The sequence below is a fragment of the Oenanthe melanoleuca genome, chromosome 2 (genome assembly GCF_029582105.1).
Source record: "Oenanthe melanoleuca isolate GR-GAL-2019-014 chromosome 2, OMel1.0, whole genome shotgun sequence".
Lineage (NCBI taxonomy): Eukaryota > Metazoa > Chordata > Aves > Passeriformes > Muscicapidae > Oenanthe > Oenanthe melanoleuca.
This window is the reverse complement of record NC_079335.1, coordinates 48157915-48176860: the sequence shown is the minus strand read 5'-3', so window position 1 is coordinate 48176860 and position 18946 is coordinate 48157915. Positions and strand designations below refer to the sequence as shown.

The following is an 18946-nucleotide window of genomic DNA, read 5'->3' as shown; positions in this document are numbered from 1 at the left end:
AGCGCTGGGCGCGGCGCCGCTGCCGCCGCCCAGGGAAAGCGTCCCGCGTGCTTTCCGCCCGCCCGCACGCCGCTCCGAGCCCACGAGGGGTGCCAGGGCAGCTCCTTCGGCGGCACGGAGCAGCGGCTCCGTCTGGCTCTAACTAGCCCGCTGTCCGCGACGAGCGAGCTCTGTTCGGGGCGGTCCGCACCCCCGCACCCCGCCGGGCAAGGGGCGGGCGAGCGCTGCCCCGCCGAGGTCGCCCCGGGCGCTACTTACACCAGGGTGGGCTCGCAGGGGAACCGGTTCCAGGCGCACTTGTACTGGGCCTGGACGTAGCTCTCCGTCCCGTCCGGCACCGAGCAGCTCACGTTCTTGTTCACGATGTAGGCGCACCAGTTCCTGCGGGAGAAGGACAGTGCGGGTCAGGCTGCCCGGCCCGGTTCGGCTGGCCCCGCGGGGCGGGCGGTACTCACTTGCTGCGGGAGCCCGGCCGGGAGTAGGGCAGGTGCGGGGTGCCGTGGCCGAGCCCCGCGGCGCCCAGGGCCAGGAGCAGCGGCAGCGCCCATCCCGAGGGCGGCGCGGGCCCCGGGCTCAGCTCCATGGCAGCGGCGGGCCGGTGCCTCTCTGCGGGTGCCTCCGTCCGTCTGTCCCTCCGTCCGTCCCGCCCGCTCTCAGCTCCCTCACTGACGCAAATCCCCCCACCCCGTTTCCGCCCTCCACGGCGCTCCGCACCCCCTCCGGCCAAGGCGCCGCTCCCCTCCGCCCGCCCCGCTCCAGCCCCGGCTGCCGCAGCCCCCGGCCCTGCCCCCGGGCCAGTTCTTCCCCCTGGGAAGCTGATGGGAGGCCGCTGGATAAGAGCCCCCCGCCGCCGGCGGGGCAGGGGCGCTGGCTCTTCAGGCGCGGCCGGCGCAGAGCTGGTGAGCCCGGGGGACGCTGAGGCTGCTTGGTGCTCTGGGGCAGCCCTGTGCTCCTGCCCCACGCCATGCCGCAGTGGTCGGCGCTCCTTTCGTGGCGCCTCATTTCACCCGCTGTCATGGGAAGGGTGCCGGCGGGGGATGTACAATTAACCTTTATTTGTAAGGAGAGGTGTTCACTGAGCAGAGAACTTCACCTGGCTGTTAAAATCCAGCTCAAGCACCTGGATGAGTGGCCTGCCCAAGTGAGGCCATCCCACCGAGGGCAGGACCGCAGGGATGGATGTCCCTCTATCCTCCTCAGCTCCTGCTCTTTTTCAGCAAAGGGTCCAACCAGGGCAGGACCGCGGGGATGTCATTCTATCCTCCCGAGCTCTTTTGTGAGCTGGAGTTTTGGGCTGAAGCGACACTGAACAAAGCATCGAGGCTGGCCAGGGCAGGCTGCTCACCAGTGGGATGGGAGAAGGGAGATGGGGGAAGGGAGAGAGCGATGTTTGGGTGGAGAATAGCTTGGGTGGAAGATTTGGGAACAGTGTGGGCTGCTCCTGCTGAGCCTGACCAGCCCCAGCCCTGCTCACGAGCTCCCAAGGCTTCCCCTGGCCAGCAGCAGCTGCTCAGGCTTTCCTAGTTCTCACATCTGCCAGCTGCAGGGCAGGGCTCTTCCTTCTGCTGTAGGCAGCAGCCTGCTGACCTCACCATTCGCCCCGACCTGCTGAAACTGGCAAATTTCATCTGCCAGTCTTACTGTGAATCTCACCCAGCAGCTTCACTCTGCCTCCAAGTCTGCAGGGAAATAAGCTTTAAATGCTGAGGCCAAATTGATGCATTCAGATTGGTTTTTAGAAACTGTTCCATTGGAAATATACACTAAAGCTTCCTGTCCCCTAGAGAAATGTGTGCCATTACAGATGCATAGGAACACTTCATTGGCAATAAATAGCAATGAAAAAAGAGATGTTTCTTCAATCTGTCCAATTTCACTTGAAACCCTTTGAATGCTCTGTAGATGCTTTGAAGAGGCTAACACCTCACTGTCTTAAGAAACTATGCTTAAACCCTCTCAAGGGTTAAACAATTTCCTGTGCCACTGTGTATTCACAGAAGCATGTAATTCAGGTTTCATTATTTGTGCTGGTAGAAATTATCTGGAGTTTCCCAAGCTTGTAGAGAGCAAGACTAGAGTTCAGTCCCTAAAAAGCAATGAAGGAGGCTTTTTCTTCCTTTCCCCCTATCTCACTCAGCCAAAGAACTCGTTAAATTGGTCCTTTTCCAAGAGTGATGAGCAACATGGAAGAGCTGTACATTGTCCCACAAAGGGAAAGTCATCAAATAATGAAAGACTGAGGTCATGCCTGTCTTGAGAATGACTGCATAGTAGAAAAATTAATAACTGATTTAAACAAAATGAGCATGAAGCAACAGCATATTTCCATATGCTAAACACAGAGATTATATTTTGGTGAAGGAAGACAAAGGAGATGCTACCTGATTTGCCATGAGGGTATCCAACTTACCTGTGAATCCCAGAATCAATTTCCTGACCAAACAACATGGGAACACCTTGGGAAGGAGTTGTTAGAGTTCCTGCTTACCCCATGGCTATGATAGATAATAAGTCAGGAGCTTCCTTCAACTTCTGTCAATGTTGGTTCATTCAGGAACTATGTAAGAAAATCTCTCCTGATTTCTGGTATATAATTGTTCCTTTACTGTCTGGATCAACTACTGTGTAAATATTATGAAAAAAGGCTTTGACAGCATTTGCTGCCATTTCTTTAAAAGGCTATGTAAGGCTTCTTCCATTGCAAAGCACAGTGCATTTTGGTGTTTGTTTCATTTAAAATAAACCTTAACAATGAAAAACAAGATCCTGCAGGACCAGTCCCATCTTCTCTCTGAAACTAGAGCTCTGTGGGAACTTGAATACAAGTGCTGCTGCAGAGAGTGAGGTTTTAGTGTGGCTACATGATGGCTCAGTAAGGAGTATCAGCAGAGGATGACTTGTGCTGGAAGTGTTGGGTTGAATAGAACTGGATGAACTTGGGTGGGTGCACAGAGCTGACCTCAGCTCTTCTCATATTCACAGTGTGATATCAGCTGGTTCAACAGTAACCAGTACAGAAACTGGGCTTTGTCTGGAGAATCTTCAGCTCAGGTGCCTGCTGAAGATGTGGTCCAAGCTGTGCACATGGCTGCATTTTTTCTGTGGGTGTAACCAGTTTTATTTCACACTGCAAGTATGAGGGTTAATCGCGTTCTCAAGGAGACAGAAATGTTCACATTTTGTATTTCTGTGCTGTGTCCTCTCATCTCTAAAATTCACAGTAATCCCAAGACAGATGATTCTTGCAGGACATGGAAAGCATCCCTGCACCCCTCCCTACACATGGAGCCTGTAGTTTGTGAGTGCACTGAGGAGAGCCTCAGTGCCTGGCCAGCTCAGTACACACATCGTGGGAGACAGAGCTCAGCAATGTCAGTCCACAAATCCTGTGAAATGTTTTAAAGTTCTTGTTTCTTTACTAGGCAGTCTGGCTGTGTCTCTAGCACCAAGATAACCCATACTTTCTTACTTCTTAACAGGATGATGATGAGGAAACAGCAAGGGCCATGTGCAAGGGCCTGCCAGAGAGAGAAAAATGCACAGAGCGGGTGGGCAGGATAATTTGCAAAAATATTACCAGAATATGTGCTGCAGAACTTCAAGAGAAAAATGTGTCTGTAATGGTGTGGGTGCATGGGGTGGAAATGGTCTTTTCCCTGCAATTTATCTCCCTTATCCATCAGCTTTTTTATTTTTTTCTGTAGATTTCAGCAACAAATTACTTTGTGAATTCTGGGTTCCTTTTCTTCAGGTTCACTGCCTCAAAACATGGCCAAAATAACCTGAGGTGAATGTTTTTTTTGAGAAGTGTTTGTACTGCCTTGATGCTTCTCTTTAATTTAAAAAAAAAAAAAAAACCAAAAAGAAATGTTGTTTGTGGTGCAGAAGGTCTTTCAGGTACTTGTCACTGGCCATCAGATGTGAGGAGCCAGCCTACAGCTGGGAGTAGTCTGGGTTTACTTTTGGTGCTGTGTAAACTTGGTCCATGAGTCAAAGTAGCAGAGTCCCTCTGGAAAGATGAAACTGGTGTAAGGAACAAAGAAAAGTTTGAAAGGAAGCTGTAGGAAACCCCAGGCTAAAAGAGGAAAGCTTGGATGGAGGTGTATGACACATGCTGGCTTGGATATACCAGGAAAAGTACTCATGTGGGGAAGGAGGGCTTTGAATAATGCTTTGCAGAGACATGATACAGCTCTGTCCCATTCTCTTGGCATATATGTCATTACATAGTCATCTTAACATGTACATAAAAATCCTAATTTGAATCTAGGATGGGTGTTTTGCAACTTTTCCACTCTGGGATCAGTGTGTGAGCTTTGTTCACAATTTCTTTAAAAAATCGTTCCCCATCACAAGAAGTGGTGGGTTTCAATATTTAAATTTTTATGTGTGATCACCACACTAAAGTCTGCCAGACACATAGCTTTGAATGCTTAATGAAAATTAATGATTGAATGAAAAATAAATAACAGATATTAATAAAATCACTATTTATAAACACTTGAACTTAGATTAAAATCCAAGCATTACTAGTCAGGGATAAATCAATAAATAAATGAGAGAAGGGAGAGTGAAGTGTTTTGGATTTCTCTTAACTGAAGAACTACCTTGGAGAGCCATAACAGTTGCACAACCACTGAGGATTTTGTTCATTCCACAACAAAAGTTCTGTAGCAAACACCATTCTAGGAGCTCTGGAGTATGCAGAGAAATAGCCCATGTGGTTCCAACCAGTGCCTGGCCACATCTCCTTACTGAAGGGCCATATTTGCCTTTCTAGGCACTGGCAGTGTGATGTTGGGGATGTTTCAGTGTGTGGGTGGGCAACCTGGCAACTCCAGCCTTTTTTCCCTGGTGTTACTTCCTTTTTGAGGAAAAACAGTTTGTGTTAATTTTATTTATTTAAACAGAAAAACAAATCAGTGTATTACAAAGAGCCCAAACATTGCCTAGTTGCAGCATGCATCGAGTGTTTGTGTTGAAACTGATGCTCTTTATTGTCTGTGTTGGTTGGAGAATAAGGAAACAAGGGCTATATCCTGGGAGCAGCTCTCAGCACACCACTGCATCTGTTCAAGGCCTCAAGGTGGGACAGAAGAGATCAAACTACATTGTTCACCTGGAAGAATGATCTGAGTGGTAAACCACAAGGATGCCACACTTGTGGAACAGCCTATCTACACAATACTGAGTGGCTGTGACACCTACAGAAAGAGTGGGATCAAGGTCTACACTCATCCCATACAAAAGATAAGTGCTCTCTTATATTACCTGTTATATAATGTGAGAGGACTGACTGACATATCATCCACTGTTACCATGGTTTTCTGAGCAAGTCTGCAATCCAATTGGGATGACAATCAGAAGAAAACCTTTTATTGCTCCACGAGATCTTTCAGTGAAGAGCCCGAGGCTGGCTGACACATGTGTTAGGGGCAAAGAAGTTAATGGGTACTGGAATAAAATCAGAGGAGATTGGCATTTCTTGGCAGATGGGAGGGTAGAGGAGGTAGGGGGAAGAGACTTCTTTTGTGTCAGCTTATCTTTGATTTGGTGAAATTGCCAGGTGACTTCAAGGGAGAAGATGCACAAAGTTCTTTTGTTCTTTCCACAGCTACTGCTTCTCTAACCAGCACACACAAAGCTGGTTTGTATAAAACTACAGTTGCTACCTGTGTTCAGGCCCTTCAAAAACCTTCAGGCAAATTGCTGAAATGTATTTAAAAGGCTGAGCCTTAAACTATGCACTGTTTATCCCTTGCTATGAAGAGTTTATTTGAATCCTGCTTCTTATGAAATGAAGAGTTGTCATACTTACTTTGATATTTCACTTTTGATGGTAGTGCAATATTTCAGAATAAAGAGTAAAACTGAGGGCATTAATTTCTGTGCAGTCCTTTCCTCCTGAGGTACAGGGCAGCTCCCAGAAGTTTCACAGCATGCACTGCCCTCCTCAACATGCTGCTCTCTGATTGAAAGTGGCAGATTTCAGCTTTCATGATGCTTTAAAGATGAGCTGGAATGGAGAGCAAGGGAGTGGCACATGGCTTTGCAGTGTTTGGGACAAAGTTGTCAGCAGATTTTTGAACAATTACATTGCTCCTGATAGAAAAATCACATGATTCTGAAGCCTGAAATCCTTGTTCATCAGTTTATCCAGTCAGTCTCTCGCTGAAGTTGCTGGAGTTTGAACTAAGCAAGAAAGTTGTGAGAGTCTACAACAGGGGCAAGTTTCTATGCAGACTTTATAATCTCATTTTAGGCATAATAGATGTTGGTTTATTTAAAGGAATTGATTAAAAATGCAGTCAGTCCCCTTAAATTTAAAATAAGAAAGTCTTCCTGAAAACAAGAGGCGGAAATTCTTTATGTCACTAAGACCTAATAGTGTGATTCACAACATCAGTCTTGCTTCCTTGGAAAAAATAACTCCTGGCTTAATTATTTCCCAATTAAAAAAAAAAAATTAAGGAAATGTTCTCCACATTTCTTCTGATTGTTATCTATTTTACATTAAAAAGCTTAATAATTACCTTTGTTTATTCTACAGATTTTCTAAGAAATTATTCTTGATAAATGTTTTGCATTATATCCTAATTGTGTATTAATCAGACTGCAAACCATGTGTGTTGGATTCCTCAGGGCTGCAAATAAATTAACTGGTGATAGCAGTGCTCTGGTTTGATCAGTTAAGAAATCTAAATGAGCCAAGGGCAACATACTTGAAGTAGGTAAGTACTTCACTCCCACCAATGTTAATGGGAATTAGCAGCCCTCAGCTCTGTGAAAACTAGGAATTAAGCACCCAAGATTTGTTTCAGTCAAACCTCTGCTGGATAGCATCACTGGGTACCATCTCTGTGCATTTTCTGCCTCGTTCTGCCACATTATCTTGAAAATCTCAGGCAAGAATCAATAGCCTATTTAAAACCACCAAATATTCTGTTTTCAGACATGCTGGTTTAAAGTTATTCCATTGCTTGGGCAGCAAAGTCTTTGGAGTAATCTTTGGGAAGTACAGAAATGTTTTCCACAGACAATGGCCTTGCTGATTTTTTCTTTCCAGTACTGGGAGAAACTGGGTAGGTTTAAATACATGCCTCCTAATGAGCAGTAGCCATGTAGTTAATTACAATTGGTAGACAGTGAAGAGTATTTAAACATGTATTTAAACTCATAGTGACATTTCCATTCTCTTCAGTTAACTGAGTGTTTATGTAAATTGGTAAATATTTAGAATTTAGAACATCTCATAGGTTTCAGCAGTGTCCTTAAGTTGTCTATGAGATGAGTCCAGATTAGCCTTGAATTTCCTTTTTCCCACCTGAGATCAAAACCCCCTGGTGAGGATGGTGACACCATTTCCTCTGATTCTTTCAGACACATCTTACAGTTCAGCATCCTTCCTGCTGCAGGCTGTACAGATGAGTGTTCTTGATCAACCACGGACTTGTATCCTCTTTATTTGTCTTTTATTGTTGAAAGGAAGTATCTGTTGCCAAAAGAGGGTGTGGTTTTAATCATCTTGGAAGAGCAGAGGCTACAGGGATGCTGGTTGGAGGAGAAGTTAAAGATGAACATTGCTGGTGTGCTCCCTGTGTGGAGGACTGAGAACTGGTGGATCAAAAGACAGAAATACTCCCACTGGACAAGACTGTATGCAGTAGTGGTGAAATGAACTCATGGTTTTAGAATTTACTTCAGTGAACATAAGATATGAAGAATTTATATATAGGAGCATATGTTCAAAAATGAACTCAGTCATGGACTCAGTTCAGGGCATCTGGCATTATTTACAGCATTCACTTTAACAAGCACAGAATTTCAGGCTTGTAGAACGTTATTTAAAATATATTTTTTAATGACAGTTAAAAGTAAATCTTAAGTTCAGGGTGAACTCTGTCAGGAATTGTTGGTACTCTCCACTCCTGTTGCTGTTGAGCTTTTCTCTTTCTTCCCTTTAGCCATTTACAGAAGAAAATGGTGGAGTCATTACTGCTCTAGGATGAGAAATTATTAAAGAAGGATTCCTGCTGTTTTATAGGTACCTGTCAGTGATGCTAGAGAATATGAAAAAATCAGAGCTCTGTTGTCTCCAGTGTTCCAGTCCCAAGTTTTTTACTGAGGCCTGGTCTCTGCAGGGAATTTTGCCACTCCAATTGCACAACAGTGTTAAAGCCAATGAAAGGTCTGTAGATACAGGTTATCATGCATATGCTGAGACAGCCCATTTTAATTTGGAAAGTGGTTAACCTGTGCCAGATGAAAATCCCTGTATTCCAGTAATAACAGCAACCACACTGCTGCAGAGCAGCTGAGGTTAGGATGCAGGGGAAGGAGTAGGAAGAAAGCAGAAAATTATCAGGGGGTTTTTGGCCGTTTCTTTTGCTTCTTGTTTCTCCTTCTGAAAGAAATGGAAAGCTTATATTTGTCATTGCTGTTTAGAAATACTTTGGCTACTAGTTTGCTCCTTTTAGTTTTGATTTTGGAGAAATAAGACAATTTTTAAGAAGCTGCCTTGCTTCTTGTCAGCCTACACTTTCAGTCTGACAGTTTTCCAGTGTTACCAACAACAGGCCACTTGAAGGCAAATATTCAATTAGTAAATCTCACCAGTTCGTTCCTACTGTTCCCTGAAGTTTATCATTGATAGAGAAATAATATCACAGAGGCTGTGTCTGTAGACATATTTTTAAACTGCACTAGGGGAAAGTAAATTGCCTGAAGCACAGTAGGACATTTCCTAATTGGAGATCAGGGGAGCCACTGAAAATTATTACACGGTAATTTCACTGCAAATAGTGTCCTGCTGAAGATTAACACAAATTATGGGGACAGTTCTTCACAGAGAAGACATCCATATCCAGAGCAGAAACATTAAGCCAAATGTTTAGCTGTGTATAACTGGAGAGATTTAGAGAACTCACAAAGAGCCTCTTCACTGAGTGTATCCTGAGACAGCCAAAACTTCACTGCCTCATGCATGAGTTGTCCTTTTTCCCTTGAAAAAATGGGAATGCTCCCAAGACCTTTATTCCTAGAGAGGTCTGCTCAGTTCAATGGACTTCACAAGTTGCAACAGTGAAATCTCGATGGAGAAGGAATGACTTATCATTGTTAGATTGCAGGATGTATTTTGTAACATCAGTGTTCTCTTTACAAACTGAGGCAGAAAAAATAATTTCTCTACCTACTGTGCTTCATTTGTCCTTACATTTTTTTTTTTTTAGTATTGCAGAATCTACATTTTGCTTTTTCATTTAAGTTCTAGTTCCTGGAATTCCAGCATGATACACTTCAGATTCTATTGCAAGAGAAAGTTAGTTCTGGCATTCCTTTGCAAAGAGTAATTTGAAAATTTGACTCAAACCCATCCTACAGACTCAGAAACAAAAAGGAAGGTACAAATAATGGTATCATTTTCAAATCTGACTTTTAAGCCAGTCTCCTGATTAAATTTTTTTTTATTGTTAGAGCTTTACAGTAATTCACTCTCTTTGTCCAACTGCTTCTGACTTTCAGCAGTTCTCTGGAGCTGCTGTCTGGATTTGGCAACACAGATTACCTTAAAGCACTATTTGCTATGTGGCATATTGTAAGGCAACAATTACTTTAATTTATCTATTTTTAGATTCTTTATCCAGTTGTGGAATCAAGAGTTCTTTATCCTTTTATCAACCTTGCTTTGCAATTATTTTATTTCGTTTTCCCTGCATGTAAGCTCTGGTAAGGATCCTATATCTGGATTGAGTTACTGGTATGAGACTCTTTCCTTCTTTCCCCTCAGCTCTGTCTGTGGTAACTGGGTATTCACATTTCAGTCACCCCCTCAACCTACAGACAGCACTTCATGCCTGACTCATTTCTTGGTGACTTGCAAAACTCTTGTGAGACACATAAGTGTTGATAATTTTTTCCAGGCTCTAGTGATTTAAATGTGAGGAGCTAGCTTAAAATTCAAGCCTAAATTCTTTGCATGGATATACTCTTGTTTTCAGGCAGTTAATAAATAAAAAAGAAAAAAAAAAAAAAAAAAGAGAAAAAAAATTAAAAAAAGAAAAAAAGGAAAAAAAAGCAGCAGAAGTCCACAGCCAAACATTGCAACATAGGTTGGACACACATCCAGGGGTGGGAACAAGACTATCCTTTTCTACAGACTGTCTCTAGGGTCTGGTCCTGTTTTTCAATTGGCAAAAAGTGGTTACAAAACATTTTACACTGACAGCAAAACCTCACTGCTGTTAAGGACAAGGCTGGCTTTTGAAGGTGCAGGGCCTCTGCAGGTTCCTGCTGCTGCTGCAAACACAGATGTTTGAAGCAGTCAAAATTGCACACATCTAAATGAATGATGGCTTCTGCCTATGAGTAAGACTTTTATCCAGTGTAGCAGAGGATCAGACTATTAAAAAAGATAAGGCCCATATGCAGCTGCTCTCTAGTAATTTTTGGAACCTTGAATCTTTTTCTGATATATTAAACTAACAGATAAAGCATTTGGTTATCAAAACTTAGCTTTGAGTGTTGGTTATTAAATGAGAGTTGTATCATGCAAAGCAGTCAGTTTTTGCTGCTCTAACAGTCAGTGATAAGCAGATCAAATTTACACAAATGTACACAAATGAATACTAAAAGAGCCACAATGTTGTGTTCTGAGGGTGGAAATCCAATGGCTTCATGTCCAGCAGTACAAAATAGCCAGCAGCTCACACAGAAGTCTACTGCTTCTCTGCCTACAGCAATGAATCCTATTTAATCATCTTCATTTTACATCCTAGAAAAATTTATACCAGCTGACTTAACCTGACTTTTAAGAAGGAAAAAAAAAAATCTTATGAAGTGACATCCAGCATTTCATCTTCAAAGAGTTTCAGATCCTTTGGCAAAAATAATCTGGTAACTCTTTTTTTTTCATACTAGAGAGTCTGGTTTTCCTTTTTCTTTTGAAAAGAAGCTTACATTTACTACTCATCTTTCTCAATCTTTATGAAATATATGTATTATATACAGAAGACAGTTGTTTTTGAAAAAGTAAGCTGACAGGGGAAATAATACAGATGGAAGTTCTATCTATATGTTATAGATTTGAGATGGCATTATTTATTTTCATCTAAGTGAAAATTTGAACAGGATTTGACTACTTCTGTATCTCTTTGTGTAGTTGCTTTGTCAAAGTGTTCCAAGAGCAATAACTGGCATTGCCTAAAACCTGAGGAATGTTCTCACAAATTTCCCTCTTTCCCAGGAATCAGAAGAACTGGAATGAGTGGAGGCAGCTATACAGTTAGTGTCCATAAAAAATGTGGCAAATACATTCCAAAGACAGAGGAGACTTAAAAGTGATAGTTGTGATTTTGAAACATCTGAAAACTGAGAACAAGAGAACCAGGTAATAATTATTAAACTTTCTGATTCCTAAAGTTCTAACTGTATTATAAATGCATTGCAAAAAATTACTTTTTTTTATACAGAACACTGAATGCTTTGTGCTTTTCCAACTCAGAAAAAAAGAGCCCAAATTTCTTTCCAGTTCTTGCCCTCTCCCCTTCACCCTACCCTCTACCCCATTGCCCCACCCTTAAAGATGGCATATTTGTCACTATTATTTTCTGCACACAATCTCTGCTCATGCAGGAGAGTTTTTCAACAAAAGAAAGGCTCCCATTTGAAGTGGTGTTATGGAAAATGTTCCATATCATCAGGTCCTTGACACACCACACCAATGTGTCAGCATGTCTTTATAAGGATCTGGAACAGTCAGTCTTGGCAACAGAGCTAACCAGCAAACTCTTTGACCCCAAATTCCTCTATTTTGATAATGCTATCATGCATTTGACACAGGGTCACTATTACCCTCTCACATACAGGAAACCTTCATAAGAGAAACTGAGCAACTCTTATTAAGGAGAAATCTAGTTTGAACTGATAAGCTGGAATCTGAATAAACCATGCTAATTCCAGATAATTCTATTTGCCAAAATTTTAACAAAAGCATCCATATTCAGCTCTTCCGCCAAGCCTGGCAGAGACCAGATCCTCAGAGAATGCAAGAGAGTTCAAAAGTTCACTTGTTATTTGCACTTCAACACATTTGGTTAAAATAATGTTTCCAATCTTTCTTAACACCAGAAGTGGTATATGTTACAATTTTAAGATAAGAGAAAGAGCAGTTCAGGGAAAACATTCAACACAAACATTTCAAATGTATTTATGGCATTTAAGAATCAGAGTTTCAATATATAAGGAGTAACTATTCTCCAGAATACTTGGCATTTTATATGTAAAGCTTATGAAGTATATCTGTGTATATCCAAGCCTGCTTATTTTTCTAGAAAATACTACTACTTAAGAAATATTAAAATAAAAAAAGACTCAGGCCTGCATAGCCTAGAAAACACATTCCCACGCTGTGATTCGGTGGGTGGTTGGGTAACTGGGAATTAGATGGCTCTGTGAGCCACAAAATACCTCACAAGGATGATACAAATTCTAAACAATTCAGAGTGCTTTCTTTCCCACAAGAAAATAGTTTATTTTCCCACCTTGTTTTTTTAAAGGTAATTCTGTTTTTGTGACCTTTCACCAACCCAGGGAAGTTACCTGATCACAATGGTAAGGAAAAGTGACCCATAAAATCTTTTAGAACAGGGTTTATGAATTTATGTTTTGCAACATATATTCACTAGAATCCTGAATCCATGCCTACCTGTCAGTGTAGAAACAGAAACAGGCTTTAGGAGTTGCCCTGGTGAGACCGTCCATGAATCTCTCCTTATGTTGATAGATGTGTCCCTCTCTCCTGACAGATGGGTCAGCTCTCCTGCTACTCCTTGCATACTTTGCACTCTATTTTTGGGAACTCCAGCAGTTTCTGTTTTCTGGTCATCTTCCCTGTGCCATCAGCATCCAGCTGCAGGGAACTCTTATCGCACTTCTGAGTCTCCTAGTCAAGTCATGTGCCAGTAGCTTCCATGGCTGGTTCATGCCTAATCCCAAACTGCTTCAGTCTTGGAAGCATCCAACAACACAGGCCTAACTTGAAGGTCTCCTTTTGGGAGATGTGAAACTCCAGACCCAAATTTCAAAGCCAAAGATGTCTGATTCCTTATGCTCTTATTGCTTCCACATTCTCCCCTTCCCTACTCCACACTTCTCCATTCGGACTTTTCTAGGGACTCTTGTTTATCTTTGAGTCATGTTTGTCTTGACACAGGATGGTGCCAAATTAGATTAGATTAGATTAGATTAGATTAGTAGGGTAGAGAGACTCTACCAGCATCACAAGCTTATCCCAGAAGCAGTTCAGAGAAAGAAGTGAAGATCCTTTTGGCTTTGAGCAGGGTGAGACAAGTACAGCACTCTGCTAGCACTGTAGCTGGCCTCCCAATGTTTTGTTTCCAGAGAAAGGAGGAGAAGAAAGGTCAGATTTTGTACAGTTCAGATGCTCCAACATGGACTCCTAGAGGGGCTCAGTTCTGGAGGTAGATATAATCTCCATCCAGAGACCAACTGGAAAAGTCAGTCTTGGTCTGACCACCCACTTTCAGAGGGGGTTTTCCCTTTCAAGCTCTGCATGACAACAAACTGCCTTTGGCATCCAAAAGCTCTCCACTTGGAATGTACTTACAAACTTCAAAACAGTGGTTGAAATGCCAGTGAAGGACATGATTAGTTGCAAGCTTGCACGTGTCTGAGCACTACCACACTGCAAGAGGAGCACACCATAACTCACTAACTGATCTCACTGATCCCCATTTTTACTGTGCTCTGCAGCAGTTTGACTCCACCAGCTGTGTTGTATGCCTCAGGTCAGCTCAGGTATGAATGATGAAAGATGAAGTTGCTACAATGAAAGCAGTTCTCTAGAAGCTATCTATCTGCCAAAATTACCACTGGCAACAGAAGCAGGTTCAATTTTAGCATGTGAGGCCTTTCATGTGTGACCCTGGCCTCAGTGTGCTTCCACTTCAGCAGTTCTGCTTTGACTTCCCATCACTGCTGAGCTAGCTCTGGTATGCATTACCAAATCTACTCTCATCACTGCTTCTGCCAGAAGTCCTTAGTATTAAGAGGACTTCTAACCATCCCTTCTCATTTTTAACAGGACAGTCTCTGTCCTAGAACTGCCCCAGGACTCTGCTGAAGAAAAGAAACTCTTGAGCAACTTGTAGAATGGCCTTCTCCATTGTTTCAGAAGAATTATTTTCACTGCATTCCTCAGGCTGTCATGAATCTTCCTCTTGCTCAACCAGCTCTTCCAGTTTGAGCAGAGCTGGACCTTTGATCTGTATCTTCTGAATCAGTTTAGGTTAATATTACACCACCACACAGGAGCATGCACATGCTAGGAGACCCTTACAAGGAAAGTAAATGGAAGTAAAGGCAGGAACATGACAGTACTCCTTTCCCTTTTCTTGTAAGACAGTCTTTAACTACTAATTTTATGACATTGCCATTTCATTTCTCTACTATATTTTGTTTATAAGAACATGCTAAAAGCAGGAGTTGTATTTAATGTGAAACATTTGTTTTTCACTAGCTGTTTACTGGGGAAAGTTAATTTTTTGGGATCATTCCCGTTTTCCATTAAACAAAGTAGCAGCAACTTCTAATTCAATAGCTCATTTTTTTAATTCAATAGCTCTTTTTTTTTTAATTCCATAGCTCTTTTTTTTTTTTTTTTGTGAAAAATGATGAATCAGAGATTGCTGCAGTTAGTTGGTTCATCATCATTCATCAGAACTTTTAAGTAACTGAGGGAAAATAATTTTTCTGTTCTTGAAATTAGCCTTGACTGAAGTATTTGCTGCATGATATGGTTTAATTGATTTACCAAAGTTACAGGATGAGGGATAAAGAGGGAGTGAGTAAAAGACTAAATGTCTTTTATGTAACTAGAAAGTAACATTCATTTTCTAAAAAGGGTGAATACTATATGATTTAGGCAAAGGTTCTTAGATGGTTATTAGATGAAAGAAAATCTTTCATAATTTGTTCCTAGGTAAGACTGTGAAGCACGTAGTTCTGCTGTTGTAGAAAATATTTTCAGTTTTTTGAAGGAAGGCCTTAGTAGCCCATTTCTCTTGCAAAGTTTACCTGTGCTTGATGGTGTGCATACAGATAGGGTCTAAATAGTGTAGTCACGAAGAGCAAGGCTACTGTAAAATAATAAACCTCAAAGTAATGAGTGGGGATGTCTTTAGAGCCCTCATAAATCCTGAGTCCTATAAAAGCTAGGAGAGTTATAAGAATCCATTAACATATACTGTAAAATCTGTGGAATTTACGTATTCACAAACTGGAAGTGCTATTTTCTTTTGCCTCTATTAACATTTTCCTTAGTTTTATATACAGGCTGGTTTAAAATAAAATTGCCTTCAATTAGTTTGTATGCACACCTTTTTAAAGTCAGTTTTCTTTGCTAAAGCTAGGGCTGCTCTGCTCTTAGAACTATTTCACAGCAGAGAAGACATGGCACAGAGGCAGAGATAGGGGACAGGAGCAGCTAAAGCACATCCAGTGAACACAGTAGTTCTCTTGGAATTTTTCCACAGTCACAGTGGGTGTGGAAGAGCTTGTCTATGGAAATATAGAATAGGGGAACTATATGTACACATGTACATGTATAAGTTGGTGTGCATGCACATACACATGTCCACTTTTTATGAACCTGCAATGATGCCTGTTCCTGTGGGGAGATGAACTGGTGTGGCAGGAATGTCAAAATCCCTGGACACACCCAGTCCAGTCACAGGCAGAAAGGGAGGCAAACAGCTGCTTTTTACTGATACTGGTACTGCTACCACCAGTAAGACATGGTCTAGTTCCTAGATAATAAGCAAACTGACTATTAAAAATGAAAATATTAAAAGTGATCTGGGCTTTTTCCTATGGTGTATTGCACTCTGGCAGATGAAAAGGAATTTACTGCAGATCTGGTCTGTGATGGTTGCCTATCCTTGCCATGTGACCATGAAATGCAACTTTAATGGGTTTTGTTTCCTAAGTATAAAAAAAACCCCTAAACTCAACAATTTGGGACCAGAATTTATTGGGAGAAAATGTTGGTGCATGAAGGCAGATAATGTTTTAATGACAGTTATTTAATAATGCTTTATTAAAAATCCACAAAATGACACTACCACAACCTCAGCAAAGTACTAGAATCATCAAAATCTTTAAACAGCGCATACTTTTGCTGTTAAAAAGCAAGCAACTTACCTCTCTCTTTTCCCATTATGACCAACTGAAGTATGAACCATTCACCAAAGGTGACTGCAAACCTCTTTAAAGGCTTAGCTGGAATGGAGTTCAGGATAGCAAAAAAATAAAGCTAATTTAATCAAATATGCACCTACTATGGAGGCTTCAGCAGAAAACTTCCAGTAATTACACAGCTCCAGCAGTGTCACAATGTCTCAATGCACATTTGGAATGTGTGTTTTTCATCCAGGCTACTGCTGTAGCAGTAACATAGCAATATCCTGCAGGGAGGAGGTCCCTTGCCTCCCTTTTGCTCCCCTGGGCACAGCCTTTCCTCCTTCCCTGAACCACAGCTCTGGATGACAAGGGGACTCTGGCCCTAGAGGAGGCAGAGGAAGCCCCAGATGAGATACATGGAGAAGACACAAGAGAAGTACTGTTGATACTGGGACTGTAGAGATGGACAGTCAGGGCCATGATACCGATAGTGGGTCTGTAACACTGTAAGTGTGGTTTGGCAGAAAGGACTCACTGGGTTACATGGGGCATCCATCCCCACTCACCTGACAGGCAGTCTCTGCACCCCTGAGTGCTAGTCAAAAAGCAGGCCCAGACCAAAACCACAACCACTTTCTCCCAGTTTCCTGCATGGATTCAGTGAGGACAGCACACACTGCCCAGCACGGCTGAGGAACAAGCTCTGCTCTGTTACAGAGTGAAGAGTGGGTAAAGGAAAAAACTTGACACTTACCTTCAGATCTCCTATTTGTTGTCATGACCAAATCAGCTGCCCTCAACAGCTTTGCAAAGCAGTAACTTGCACTTTAATAACTTGTCATCACTCTTCTGGAAAATCTGAAAGTTCCCTGGTGAAATTTCCTGAAATCTCTGATAGCTATTGCACAATGCTGGAAACCATCCTTAGTTTTCTGTTTGCATCTCCCATGAGGGAGATACGATGTGTGCCTACGCTGACTACCAAAGGCAAGAGATAAATTCCAAAAGGAAACATTTCTGCTGGAATACATATCTAATCCAGTAAGAGTCAAGGTTATCCAGAGGCTGAGGCTAGGCAAATGTCAGAATTTAAAAAAATGCATCTAAAAGAAGTACTAGAAAATAACTTGGTGCGGTGGGACAAATTATTACATGGCAAACCCTTCATGATGGCTGCCTGATTCAAGTCTTGATGTCTAAATATAGAGAGAGAAAACGGGAAAAAGGGCTGAGGTAGGGCTGTCTTAGCTTCCTGCTGGTGTTACATGTTATCCTGTCTTTAAAACATGAAGCTCTGGAAAACCTTCAACCACAAATTACACTGCTTTATTTGTCCTCATTTTGGAGAAATTTCCTTTTATTAGAACTGCTACAGAGATGTGGACCTGCGATCAGCATTCTTCTAGCAAACTTGTAGCAGGAGGTCACCACATCTTTTAAAGTATCTTTTCAGAAAATGAGCATGTATATAAAATGCATGTTGCTGAGAGTACAGATCAGTAGATCTGGTGTCAACATTCACTCTGAGGCAGAAATTCTTTGAGGCACATGTGAACCCACACATCCACACCCCTGAACACTGTTGCCTATGTTATTCACAGAGCTTCAATTAATAGTTTTATGCTTTCCAAGTTAGCTTCCTACTCTTGCCCTATCTTTTTTTTCAGTCAAGTCTGTTTTCAGCTGCTTGCTCTGACCCTGGATGAAATTTTATCTTTAATCATGGCTGGTCCTTTTCATCAATAAAATCTTTGTGGTTCAGATAACTAAAGGTGACCTTTGGCTATCTTCCTCAAGACAGCTTGGGATGCATTTTAAACTAAAATCTCATTTCACAACACAATCTTTTTAACAGAAATAATTGTACTGTCAGTGCTTTGTACTGAAGCAGTTTTATTGAAAAGATCTTTTTTTCATAAATAAAAAAGAATATATTTTAAACTTTTTTTCACACACGAACATAAAAACTCTGAAAGCTTTTAGAAATGAAAATTAACTATACAAAAATTGGGCTATCAATGTTAAATACTTAAGCTTTTGTTCCTACTAACTGAAATACATTTATATCTTCTATCTGTATAAAAATCTTCTGAGTACTGGTAATACCACATGAGTATTTCCTTTAACTAAATGTATTCACATTTTCAATACACAGCTTTTCCCAGCAAGTCTCATCAGTCTATGCCTTTCTTTTTCGTGGAGTTCCATTAAGTTCTGAAGGGGTCATTTGCAGAGCTTGCTGTTGCTGCTGTTTTGCAGGAGAGGAGATCCATTCTTCTGAGCTAAAAAAAACATAGCACAGTGGCTTATAAACAAAGCTTTGCTTTTATATATATAATACATATATAGCATAGAGCTCCCACAAGTATAAACAATATAAACCCTATATTTGTACACAGTTTCTTAGTACTGTATTTATTTTGTTAAAATGAAGAATAGCATCAGGCTAATATTAGATAGTTTAACTACATAATCCCTTTAGTTCTATATGTAGATAAAAATTAAAATACTAACAAGTATAAAAACTAAAGAGACATACTAATACAGTAAATGCTTGTTCTGAGATCCACAGAACAGTACTGGGTAAGATTTAAATAGTCTCAGAAAAATGACCATAGTTCAGCAGAGATAATGATGCAGTCATGCAGAGAGACATGAGAAATGGCAAAGTCAGTTTCATGTCACTTTAAAGATAGAGACAAACAGATTTCCCAAATTTTTGTGTATGTGTGTGTGTTCAAAAGCCCAT

The 18946-nt window shown here is 41.5% G+C and overlaps 2 protein-coding genes across 3 annotated transcripts in view; both read right to left on the bottom strand.

Annotated features, from left to right (window-relative positions):
• The window catches only part of EMILIN2 (elastin microfibril interfacer 2), a 38167-nt gene extending 37501 nt beyond the window's left edge, over nt 1–666 (bottom strand). Inside the window, exons 1-2 of one of the 2 annotated variants that reach the window (XR_008839888.1) lie at nt 456–658; nt 259–381 (exon numbers count right to left, since the gene is read on the bottom strand). Coding sequence is in view for 1 of the 2 variants with exons in the window: in XM_056485372.1 (XP_056341347.1) it covers nt 259–381; nt 456–583 (251 nt within the window). In the remaining variant the exon portion in view is untranslated. Of the gene's footprint in view, nt 1–258; nt 382–455 lie in introns of both variants that reach the window. The other variant, XM_056485372.1, reaches the window with a different exon arrangement.
• Nucleotides 667–17290: 16624 nt separating this feature from the next.
• The window catches only part of SMCHD1 (structural maintenance of chromosomes flexible hinge domain containing 1), a 66489-nt gene continuing 64833 nt past the window's right edge, over nt 17291–18946 (bottom strand). Inside the window, exon 48 of the mRNA XM_056484572.1 lies at nt 17291–18479. Within this exon, the coding sequence (XP_056340547.1) occupies nt 18377–18479 (103 nt within the window). The 3' untranslated portion in view covers nt 17291–18376. The remainder of the gene's footprint in view (nt 18480–18946) is intronic.